Here is a 12,868-nt window from a genome sequence, read left to right as displayed (position 1 = left end):
CTTTAACACAAAAGAGAACTACGTGGTTGAGAGGCTGAGAGGCTGCTCTGCTCCTTGCTTGGAGGCCAAGACAACCGAGAATTCACCACCACCTGGCCAGGACCCTTACCCCAGGTCAAAAGTGGTGGGGACGCAGGCACTGGAGGTGCCAAGGACCAGGTTGAATTGGCTGCTGTGGGAGCTGCGATCTGGACCTGCGTCCTGGGAGCTCAAAGGCCTGGAGTTCTCTTGGAGTTCATCTCGAAGCAGAAAGACCTGCCGGAGCAAGAAAATGCAGAGAGTGTTACAACTGTGGTATCACCAACAAGAAAACAAGCTGTAGAGTTGAAAACATTTTTCTGGGGCTTTAGGATGAAGTTGATGCTGTGCGTGGCAGTCCAGACAGACGAAAACCCCATGGCTCCACCATGATATGGCTGAACCCCCAACTCCATCGGCCCCAAATCCTGCCTTGCCTCTTGACTTGCTTTTATGCAAGAGCAGCATTCCTCTTATTTTTAAAGCCAGCTGGAGTTGAGTTACTATTTCCTGCATTTAAAATCATCTTAACTGATAAATTACGTGGTTTAAATTCAATATATCAAGGTTCCTGTCAGCTTGTTTTCTTCAAACTATACCATTTAGGAATTTTACAATATTCACTCAATAGGTTTAGCTAAATGAGAGCCATTATTTCATTGCTATAACATTTATGATGATAAGATTGCTTTATAACTTGTAGATTTGAAAGCATATGCATTTCTATACATCTTGATAATGCTTGGTATAGTGTTCATAGTTTATTTCACACACCATCCTTTTGGATTCTGAATAAGTAACACACCAATTGTCATTTTTATTAGCAACTCAAAGTACTACACACTTTAATACTCACTGAAATGACAAAAACCATTTATTTGCTTTCTGAAAAAATACTAGCATCTCTATTTTCAACTTAAAAAGTAATCTAGAGAAAGTAGCCTTCATTGTTGTTTCTGTAAATACACTCACTGTAAGACTGCATATTGTGAGAGATTTAAGCAATTCACTGTGAACCTAACGATCAATTTCCCTTAACTTGTTTCTGTAAAATGCAAACAGCTCCCAGATAATCTGAGACAGAAATAGGGAGCTGAAGACTAGAGATGACCTGAAGGAGGCAGGAAAGCAAATAGCTTTCCCTATAATCACAGTTGAACCTTTAAGACTTGGTTCAGATTCCTCAGGGGTTATGAAATCCAGGCCCCTGTCTGGCTAAACTAGATAGGAAAGGTGGTGTATCAGTTTCCTCCCTGAAAATTGCCAGTGATAGGAATCCTTGACTAGCAGCATCCAGTTCTAGGGTTATAGCCCCTGACAACCAGAAGACTCTACCTCATGTGTCCTTGAAGTTTCTTCCTTTCTCACTAATATCTACTGCTGTCTTCTTTTGTTCCTCACAACCCCAACCTCAGTAATGGACAAGAAGTGATTCCAAAACCTGTCACAATTCGTTTTTCTAAAATCGTCCTTATTTCAACAGGTTGACTGCCTTAGGATTCTTGAGTCACTTCTGTTGTCACCTGTACCCAAGTTATTCATTCAAGGCTCAAAACTATCAATGACATTAAAATGCATTTGATGTCTACTGCTGCCCTTCACCTTTGCTCATACTTCTGTTTTGCTCTCTGGGACCATTTCTTCCCATTCTAGCACTGAGGCACATCATCCTCTGAGTTTCTTCTCAGAGTAAATTACATCTATGTTCTCTGTCACAGTTTGTATGACCAGGAAGTAGCTGGTCAAGGCGTTGCAGAGAATTGTCAATGGCATCGCTGTCAAGAGGTCTCCCCAGGGAACTCAGTCTGTTCAATTAACCACAGTCCAGGGGCTGGCCTTCAGTCTCATAGGTCCAGATGCCTGATTTTGCTGGACTCTCTGAAGGAGAGCTGCCTCTTAGGACAGACTCACATCATTCCAGCTCTCACAGACTGAAGTAGACTCATAGGGCCAATTTTATGGTTTAAAAAAAAAAAAAATCACTCTCTATAGGCCATGCCAATGCCAGTACTGTCTCTCCCCAAAAGAGATAAACGTAAGAATCTAAACTTAAGTTAGAAGTTGCTGTGGATACGAAATCTAACACTAAAAGCTCTTAGAACATATCGCCAAGTCTCTTTTCAGGAGGATGGTACATACCAACTTACGATCTCACTGGGTGTGTATCAGTGCCTGTGTTAATACACTCTTGCCAATGCTGGTCATCACCAAAACAGTTTTAGTTAATTTGCAGGCTAACATCCATTCTCATTGTCTCAGCTGGCACTAAATGACATTTCTGAAATGCTCTTTCCATCTTTCGGGTGTGTTAACAGTACCATGTCATACACAGTTCTAATGAAGAGGTTGTTTTTGGTCTCTGTGAGGCTCCACGGAAAGACAGCTCGATAGAAATGACCTTCATGGCTTTATCTGAGGGAGAGTTCACTGGATACACCCGAATCTGAATTTGGAAAGAAACTTTTTGCCAGGGAACAATATGAAAATACTTTTGATTCTGATTCTGAAGCACTAGGTTGTAATCCTTCCCAAACCACATGCATATCCTGTGCTGAAAATACTAGAATACAGAGCTTCCCTTGCATCAGCCTTTATACATCCAGAAGAACTTCAGTGACAGCATATGAGTCACTTCTATTAGCTGTTAACATAAAAAGCAGAAATCAGGGCTTGAGAATAGAAAAGAACAAAGTAGAATGGAGGTTTTTTTATGGTGAAGACTTGGGAGAGAGTAGAAAAAGCTAAAGGAGGTCAACCAGGGCTCACAGCTACATTCTGACATGTGTTTGGAAGGGAGCGCTGAGTTGTGCAAATCTCTAAGAGGATGCTGATGGATGTGCTTGGACTTAGGGCTCAGTCCCTGGGACCACAATAAGACCAGGGGGGTGGGAGTCAAAAAGTCTGAGTCATCTCATCAAAAAGGAATTATACATTTAGACTGAAAATCAAATAGCAAAAAATATGTCTATGACAAAGCAAAATGCATTTCCAGGTATTCTTCTGAGGCCTCAAGGAAGGGTAATATTAAAATTTTCCATGACACATAAATTAATTGTATAGTACCAGTTAACGTTATTTTTTTATCGTTATTTTTAAATGTATTAAACACAACTGATATTCTTTTAATTGGACTGAGTTGGATTTATTTTGTAGCAATGAATGTGAAAGTTTTATAAGGGTGTTCATAGGGTTTCTTTGACGTTGGTCCTCTCAACTCTATTTTTCCTATGCTGTTAAGATTCTCAACCATGCATTTTTCTTCCCTCCTAAAATTTTTTAGAGGAAGGTATCTACATTGTGAGTGATGCTGAGATTACCATGCCCTTCCTCCTCTGGATGTGGTTTCATTTCTACAAGTATCACACTGTTAGAATCCAGTCAGCATAACACAAGGGTGTGTTTCCACTTTCCACTAAGGAGTCTTTACAAGCCATTGGATCCACAGCTGCTTGAAGAAGAGACCTCTTGGGTGAATAGTTGGGGACTTTATCTTGCCTTCTAATCATCTGACTTGCTCAGTTTCCTCAGTTCATTACTCCTTTGGCTTCATGTCAGTTTCCTAGCATCTATTCTATGTCCCTCTCCCCCACCCACACATGCACACACCCTCTTGTCTAAGTCATTTCACAGACAGCCATCTCAACAGTGTACTCCCTGGGACCATTAACTTTTCCCTCTCCCATCCTCCCGCCTCATCCATCCCTACCTTCAGTCAGCCTTTCTGTCTGGATTCTCAGATCCCAAGCCACTGAGCATCATTGAAAGTCCTGCAACAAAGGGACAAGTCAATTTGGCAGAGTGATTAAGTTCATGAGCCTGAGTGTCAAACTAATGTGGCTTCAATTAAAAAAATGAGTGTTTATTAGTTATGCAACCTTGGGCAAGTCACTTAACCTGTAAGAATTTCAGTTTCCTCATCTATCAAATAGATATAATAAAACCTCCTACTTAGAATGTTAAGCTAAATGTTGGGCATACAGTTGGTGATCAACAAACATTATATGTTATTGCTGCTACATGATGATGATGATGATCATGATGATGGTGATGAACTAGGCACTCTGCTAGGCACTGTATTATCTCACTTAATCTTCACACCAATTCTTTGAAGGTAATGGCGTCTCCATTTTATAGATGAGGAAGATGAGGTTCCCAGGGTAAATGAAGAGGGGTTATTTTGTTAAGTACTGTCACTGGATCACAATTGTAGGATTCCAAAGCACATTTCCTTTCTTCCATACCACACGGTGCACTCAGTGTACATTTAAAAAGGAATAGAAAGTTTTTTAAACTAGTATTTACTGAGCTAAATACCAGGCTATGCTGCCTGCTCTCCTTGCATCATCTCATTAAAGCCTCACTGAACACCTCTTTACTAATGCACCTCTTAATTATGCATATAACTTTAGAAAACCTATTCATGACTCCAACGGGAGGTTTAGGCACAAAGCAAAATCATTTTTCTCTTCAACTAGGGCAAAGTTCTATGGCTTTTGGTACCACTTAACCCTGCTGTCTACCTAACAGGTGCTGGCAACCAGATGCTGCAATTCCTAATTCCATTTTTTTCATGGTTTCACTGCCAGCGTATTTTGCATTGTTTTCCCATCCCCCTCAGCTGGAACATTTTGAATTACTGCCATACAGATGCTAATGTTTCAGTGATTAGATTGTGCCATTAGAATGAAATTAACAGTGTGTCAACAGTGGTGCCTAATGGAAGGATTACTGGTGTTTTCTGGTAGATATCGTATTTTGTTCCGTTGTGGGATTCAAATTAACTCATAAATATTGCATGGTATATGATAAATATCCCTTTTAAGTAAAGCGTAGAGATTCTTCATAGATGAGATTTATGTACCTGCTTGGGAACACCCTACACTGGAGCTTTATTCAGTGCCATGAATAATTCACAGCGAAGCCTCAGCGTGGCAGGGAAGCTGCTCTCCTGAGCTCACGACTGTTGTAATAGAATTCAGGTGGGGGGTTTTAGGGCGGTGCTAAGCTGGAGTACTGAAAGGCAGAGAGACAGAAGTCCATGTGCATGAGGGACTGGGGACCATGATGGGAAAGTACTCATCCCAAGGGAGAGAGGAGCTAGGTTCCACCAGCTTCAGCCTGTTACAAAGCTTTGTTACTGGAGCTGGGTCTGAGCATGGCATGGTGGCTGCCCTGCCACTGGATGTCGCAGGCTTAGCTTTACCCCCATGCATTCACGTCTGGTTTCAGGGATAGAGGACATTGGGAGCAAATGCCGAAAGTGCTATATTGCTAAAGTAAAACAAAAAACAAAATCCAAGCTGGGTAGCCCCTTTAGGACAATGTACCACCATAGAGAGGTAGACGTGTGCCCGCACGTCAATCCAATCTCCCACACAGCTCTGGCACCCAGCTCCAGGATGGTGTTGGCAGTCCCCACACGAGCTGGTGGAAGTGGCAGCAGTGGATTATGGGAAATGGCAGTGCTTAATGAAAAGTAGAGGCATGCCTGGCCGGAGTGTCAATGGTTGAGAGATGATTTAGGTCTGGACAAGGCAGTGATATTCACTGGACTTGGTGATGCCCAGTTGATGCCCTGTTGAAAGGGCACTTAACTACAGTGGCTGACCAAGTTTGCCTGTGAGCTCACGTGTGAGCCCTGCTGGTACTCCCAAAATGGTGTCAGGGAGGGAATTCCCTGGTGGTCCAGGGATTGGGACTCTGACCTTCCACTGCTGGGGCCCCGGGTTAGAGCCCTGGTGGGGAAACTAAGATCTCACAAGCCACGTGGTCAAAAACATAAAAATAAAAATGTAAAAACAAATTTCATTAAAAAAAAAGAATGGTGTCGGGGACTTTACAGGAGGTTGTAGCTAGAGAAGAACGATCCTGGGAAATGTAGCTTATCAGGGTAACCAAGACTCCATGTGTAAGTGACCAGGTGAGGCCTGCCTGCCTCAGGCCTCAGAGAACTATGTCACATGATAATATTAAATATAAAAGTGTGTGTTACCCCACAAAATGGATCAAAGACCTAAACCTAAGACTTGAAACTATAAAAACATTAGAAGAAAACAGGGGAAAAGCTTCATGATGTGGTATTTGGCAAGGATTTCTTGGATATGATACCAAAGGCATGAACAACAAAAGTAAATTGGACTACATCAAACTTAGGATTAATCTCCAAAATTTTCAAGCAGCTCATGCAGCTCAATATCCAAAAAACAAACAACCCAATCCAAAAATGGGCAGAAGACCTAAATAGACATTTCTCCAAAGAAGATATACAGATTGCCAACAAACACATGAAAGGATGCTCAACATCACTAATCATCAGAGAAATGCAAATCAAAACTACAATGAGATATCATCTCACACCAGTCAGAATGGCCATCATCAAAAAATATACCAACAATAAATGCTGGAGAGGGTGTGAAGAAAAGGGAACCCTCTTGCACTGCTGGTGGGAATGTAAATTGATACAGCCACTATGGAGAACAGTATGGAGGTTCCTTAAAAAACTAAAAATAGAACTACCATATAACCCAGCAATCCCACTACTGGGCATATACCCTGAGAAAACCATAATTCAAAAAGAGTCATGTTCCACAATGTTAATTGTAGCTCTATTTACAATAGCCAGGACATGGACGCAACCTAAGTGTTCATCGACAGATGAATGGATAAATAAGATGTGGCACATATGTACAATGGAATATTACTCAGCCATAAAAAGAAACAAAACTGAGTTATTTGTAGTGAGGTGGATAGACCTAGAGTCTGTCATACAGAGTGAAGTAAGTCAGAAAGAGAAAAACAAATACCGTATGCTAACAAATATATATGGAATCTGAAAAAAACAAAAAAAGGTTCTGAAGAACCTAGGGGCAGGACAGGAATAAAGACACAGATGTAGAGACTGGATTTGAGGACACGGGGAGGGGGAAGGGTAAGCTGGGACGAAGTGAGAGAGTGGCATGGACATATATACACCACCAAATGTAAAACAGATAGCTAGTGGGAAGCAGCCACATAGCACAGGGAGATCAGCTGGGTGCTTTGTGACCACCTAGAGGGGTGGGATAGGGAGGGTGGGAGGGAAACGCAAGAGGGAGGAGATATATGTATATGTATAGCTGATTCACTCTGTTATAAAGCAGAAACTAACACACCATTGTAAAGCAATTATACTCCAATAAAGATGTTAAAAAAAATGATATATAAATGGAATCATGAAGTAAAAAAAAAACAAACATCTGTGCATCAAAGAACACAATTAACAGAAGGAAAAGGCAACCCAGAAATGGGAGAAAATATTTGCAAATTATATAATTAATAAAGGGTTAATATCCAGAATATATTAAGAACTCATACAACTTAACAAAAAAACAATAACTCTATTAAAAGATGTTCAAAGGATGTGCGTAGACATTTTTTCAATAATACAGGCCAACCAGCATATGCAAAGGTGCTCAGCATCACTAATCTTCAGGGAAATGCAAATCAAAACCAAATGTGATACCACCTTACATGTATTAGAATGGCTACTATAAAAAAAAAAAACAGAAATAACAAGTGTTCACTAGGATATAGAGAAATTGGAATACTTGTGTGCTCTTGTTGTGAATGTAAAATGGTACAGCTACTATGAAAAACAGTATGGCAGTTCCTCAGAAAATTAAAACTAGAATTACCAGCTGATCCAGCAATTCCAATTCTGGGTATGTATCCCAAAGAATTGAAGCAAGATGTCGAACAGCTATCTGAACATCCATGTCCACTATTCACAATAGCCCAAAGCAACCCAAGGGGGTTCACCAATAGATGAATGAATAAACAGTATGATGGAGTATTATTCAGCCTTAAAATGGAAGAAAATTCTGACAACATGGATGAACCTTAAGGACATGATGTTAAGTGACAACCAGTCACAAAAACACAAATACTGTATGATTCCAATTATGTGATATATCTAGAGTGGTCAAAGTCAAAGAGAGAGAAAGTAGAATGGTAATTTCCAGGGGCTGGGTAGAGACAGAAACGGGAAGTTGTCCAATGGGCACAGTGTTTCAGTTTGGGAAGATGAAAAAGGTCTGGAGATTTTTTGTACAACAATATACATAGACTTAGCAACATCACTCTTAAAAATGATTAAGATGGTAAATTATATGTTATGTGTATTTTACCACAATTTAAAAAATGTGTGCCAAGTTGAGGGCATTCTTTAGAAACTAAGCTTTCTTCACAGCCGCCTGAGGTCAGGGTGGTGAAGCATCTGCTCCTTCCCTTACGCTACCCAACCTTTTCATAAATGTCTAGCTTGGGCTCCAGAGTGAAGTAAAGGGAGTATGGATGGTTTAGAGCAGTGATTCCCAGCTTGGGGAAATTGACAATGTCTGGAGACATTTTAGTTGTCACAACTAGGGAGATACTATTGGCATCTACTGATAAGAGGCCAGGGATGGTGCTAAACATCCCACAATGCCCAGGATAGGCTCCCAACATGAAAAACAATCTCCAAAATATCACTAGTGCTGAGGCTGAGAAATCCTGGTTTACAGCAAGCCCAGTCCTCCTACAGTGGAAACATTCCCATCAGTGATGGGTAACTGACTATTTTCACAGGCAGAGGTATGTGGGTATCTGCGGATAATTGGGACTATCTGTCCTTTCTCCCACAAGCTTTCAGCCAGATTTTAATGCACCTCAGAATGATGTGTCCAAAGCACAATCTGGCTCTCTTTGTCCTCAGTGAATATGCCCCAGATCAGCCATCATCTTTCACCGATCTTCAGAGAGCTGAAGCCTGAGAAGAATAAAAGGAAAAAAACTGCTATCTCTGCAGACATGCCGTGAATCTGTCCTGACCACGTGTGACAATTTTATCCACACATCCAGACTGCTTAGTCACACGCTCAGCTTCATTGCACAGATGTGGCCTGTCCCTGTATGAAATCCTCACACTAACCTTCCTGAGAGTTAGAGGAAAACCATGGTTCGCCTCTAAACGATTGTCCAGAAGGAAGCTGGGTTGAATTATCTGACTATGTGATTCACAGTGGGAAGTATTAGTGTAACAGCAGCAACAAAAAAGCTATTTTCCCTGGCTGATGTGCAAATTCTCAAAACCAGATGATTAAATTAGTCAGGCAAATAATTGCCTGCTCTTTGGGGGTTTATGCTCTGGTGGAAACTAGGGGGTAAGTTTGCATTGGAATAAACTATTTCCCAAATGAGTGACAATGCAGGGATCAGGGACCCAGAAATAAGATGCCTCTTTCCTTTCTCCTGTCATAAGGTAATTATAAGCACACTGATTTCAAAATTACAGATCTTTAGCCTGTTAGAGCTGGAAGGGTGAATTGTGGCGACCTTTCTTTTTTATAGACAAAGCATAGAGGCCCAGAGAGGGAAGTCATTTGCCTAGAAGTCACGGAGCTAGTAAGTGGGGCAGGACTTTCTACCCTCAGGCCTCTAGGTTCTCCTACATTAGTTCTCATACTGTTCTACTCACTGACAGATGCTGGGCAAGTCAAGATTTAACGACAGACAGCAGGTAAAGTGTGTGCCACATTTAAGTGCCCAGTGTGTGGTTTAATACTACTAAGAATTTCCCTAAGTAAACGCTAAGCTCAATAAAGTTAGAAGCAATGCTTTCTCCTTTGTAACATCGTTCATTACTGGGCACATACATTTTTTCCCAACATTTTAAAGTAAAGTTTCAAACATATAGCAAGTTTTAATTGTCTCCTATTCACTCCATCTGCCATGGAGGGATCCCACCCTGGAGTGATGGGGATGGCTGGACACACAACACCCGACACGGGACAGATGAGATATTTTTTTTCATATTTCTTTTTTTAAAAACTTTTCATTTTATACTGGAATATAGCTGATTAACAATGCTGTGACAGTTTCATGTGCACAGCAAAGCGACTCAGCCATACATAGACATATATCCATTCTCCCGCAAACTCCCCTCTCATCCCCACCCAGGCTTCCACATAACATTGAGCAGAGTTCCCTGTGCTACAGAGTGGGTACTTGTTGGTTGTCCATTTTAAATACAGCAGTGTGTACATGTCAGTCCCAAATTAGTCACATATACTCACAGCCTGGGGAGGAGGACATCACACACTGGACAGGATCCCATAGAGGTTGCCTCTAGGAACAGAGTGGACAACCAGGGCTGTGAGCAAGCTTTGTAGTATCAAGGAGGTGGGGTGTCCCTGGCCCCATGGGAGGATGGGACTGACTTGGCTGAATAATTCCTCAGACTAGCAGGGAACTGAGGCCTCCAACTCAGGGACTGCATCTACAGGCAGCGCATCTGGTGCCCTGGGTAAAGAGGACTGTTTGGCTGGGGACCTTATCCATGCAAGCAGAGTGGGGAGGGGAACCTGAGGTAAGGCCATTCGAGGCCCTCCTGATTTTACCAGATGTCAAGGCAGCACATAATACTGAACCTTACTTTCAGGCCTTTCACCATACAGCAAAGTTGAAAGAATTTTACAATGAATACCTACACATCCATCATTTACGTCCTAGCATTGACACTCAACTATACTTGCTCTATCACATATTCATCCATCTACCCATCCCTCTATCCATCCACCAATCCATCTTATGTTTTTTGTTTCAAAGTAAATTGTAGACAATAGCATACTTCCTCCTAAATACTTCAGCGTGAAAATCATTAAGGTTAATATTTGTGTACAGTTTTCTCTTTTGATGAAAATTTACATACAATGAAATGCACGAGTTTTAAGTGTACATTCTGAGTTTCCACAAATGCAGACACCTGAGCAAACCAAACTGCTATCAAGATAGAGAACAGTACCATCATCCTAGAAAGTTCTGTCATGGCCCCTCCCAGTTGATCCCTGCCCTCCGTCCCCTCAGAGGCAACCACTGTTCTGATTATTTCTATTATAAGTTGGTTTTGCCTGTTCTAGAATTCCACATAAATGGAACCACACAATCTGTCCTCTTTTGTGTAAGGTTCCTTTCATTCAGCATCATGTTTTCCAGGTTCATCTATGTTGCGGTATATATCAGTAATGTGTTCCTTGTTATTGCTGTGTCGTATTTCACTGTATGACTATGTCATAGTTTCTTTATACATTCTTCTATTAGTGAACACTTAGGCTCCTATGTACATCTGAGTAAAAGTCTTTCTATTAATGTGTTTTCATTTCTCTTGGGGCAAGGCCTAAGAGTGGATCATAGGACAAACGTATACTTAGTCTTATAAGATGAAAACCTTTTTCGGAGTGGTGGTTGTACAATTTTACACCTCAACCAACAACAGATGAGAATTCCTGTTGCTCCAAACCCTCACCAATGTTGGGTATTGTCAGTATTCTCATAATTTCTCGTTGAATGGAGTTTGAAAGTTAAGAAGATGTGTGCAGAGGAAGTCAGGACACTGGGGACGGTACAGACCTTTTGGAGAATATTGCCCCATGCCTGTCAAGTTGTCATCAGACATTTCCCCGTTAAGTCCTGGGTGGCACTGTCCCTATTTTCTTTGACATTTAAGAGCTGTGATGTCCCTGAAGCCTAGTAAGGTCCTTGAGAAATCAGCAATCAGAAGCTGCAGTGTTGGAAGCCATGCCATTCAGGGGCCATGGTTATGCTTCCTGACACTTCATTAAGGGTACTCTCTGCATCAGCTAACGATCTGCTGATGCCTTATGACATGCCCACTTAACATGGCTCTGCAGACGTGGGAGCCTGTGAACCCACTAGGGACCCAGAGAAGGTAACACACATTCAAGGCTTTCACTCCCTTCAGTGGAGCTGAGTCAACCAACAGCTGGCTCGCACTATCAATTTGTGACCATTTGCAAGCAGAGCAGGTGAAAATGGAACTGGTCCTCTTTTACCTTCCCGTCACTGAGGAAGGGATTTCTGGAGCTGAGGGGCTGACATGGTGGAAGGCTTGCTGCAAATACTGTTACACTGGCTGAGAGAGAAGTCTCTCGAGCCCTCTATTCTGTTAAAAGAAAACACTGACTGGCATGATTGGTGCTGAAAGAGACAAAGCAGGATGAGAAAGCAAGTGAGCTTCTAGAGGTAAAGAACAGAGGTGTCTCTCAGCTCTGATCCGTTGCTAAACTGATAGCGTTCCCCGAGGATGGGTGAAAAGAGAAGAAAATTCCAGGTGCACGTGTCCAAGTGTGCTCAGTGTCTCCAGACCCCATGAGTAAGATGGGCAGCGACAGGGAGGGACAAGCTATGATATCTGCCCTCCCAGAACAAGTAGGGCAGAGTGAGGATGGAGGCTGGGGAGTAAGTCACATGAGGATACGCTCCTGTCCCTCACAGAAGGGATCACTCAAGTCTGTCAGGCACAGCATATGCCAAAGACAAAAGAGAGGAGACCAAAGACCATGGTCCCAGAATAAAGAACGGTCCTGTCTGGTCGAGAACCCAGGGAGCAGGAGACCTGAATGCAAATGAAAGGACCTCAGTTCTGCAATGATGAGCCAAGGAAAAATCAGGGGAGTGATGTTCTGAAGATTGGGGTTTGGAAGGATGAGTCAGACTTCAAGATAGGCCTGATTGGCAGAAGACATTGGAGTTCCAAACCCAGTTGCGAGGGAAGTTAGAAATCTACTACAGCAAGCCAGGCGAAAGGAGGTCAGAGCCCAGACTGAGACACTGGCAGAAAGGCTGCAAGAAAGGGGACAGACAAGAGCTCGATAGATAGGTAAATATATTCATACCAGGTGTTTGTTTATCACCAAAGGACAGAGACATGCAAGGGCAAGAATCCTGCGGGTCAGGTGGGAAGCAGACCTGCAGCTCTGCTGGTCCTAGAGGACAGTGTGGATGAGAATAAGGACACAGTGGCAGGGCGACACTC

The 12,868-nt window shown here is 42.2% G+C and overlaps 1 protein-coding gene across 7 annotated transcripts in view; it reads right to left on the bottom strand.

The window, feature by feature from the left end:
- Positions 1–12,868, bottom strand: part of LOC307183726 (uncharacterized protein) — a 675,341-nt gene that overhangs the window by 274,905 nt on the left and 387,568 nt on the right. For 5 of the 7 annotated variants that reach the window (XR_013827569.1, XR_013827570.1, XR_013827571.1 and 2 more), the window contains one exon: positions 1–255. Coding sequence is in view for 2 of the 7 variants with exons in the window: in XM_079916658.1 (XP_079772784.1) it covers positions 8,789–8,803 (15 nt within the window). In the remaining 5 variants the exon portion in view is untranslated. Of the gene's footprint in view, positions 261–3,725; positions 3,786–8,489; positions 8,804–12,868 lie in introns of those variants that run through there. The other 2 variants (XM_079916659.1, XM_079916658.1) reach the window with 2 other exon arrangements.

The sequence above is a fragment of the Stenella coeruleoalba genome (assembly GCF_951394435.1).
Source record: "Stenella coeruleoalba genome assembly, chromosome: 3".
NCBI classification, from domain to species: Eukaryota; Metazoa; Chordata; class Mammalia; order Artiodactyla; family Delphinidae; genus Stenella; species Stenella coeruleoalba.
Note: the sequence above shows the minus strand (reverse complement) of the source record. Positions and strands in the feature narration are given on the sequence as shown.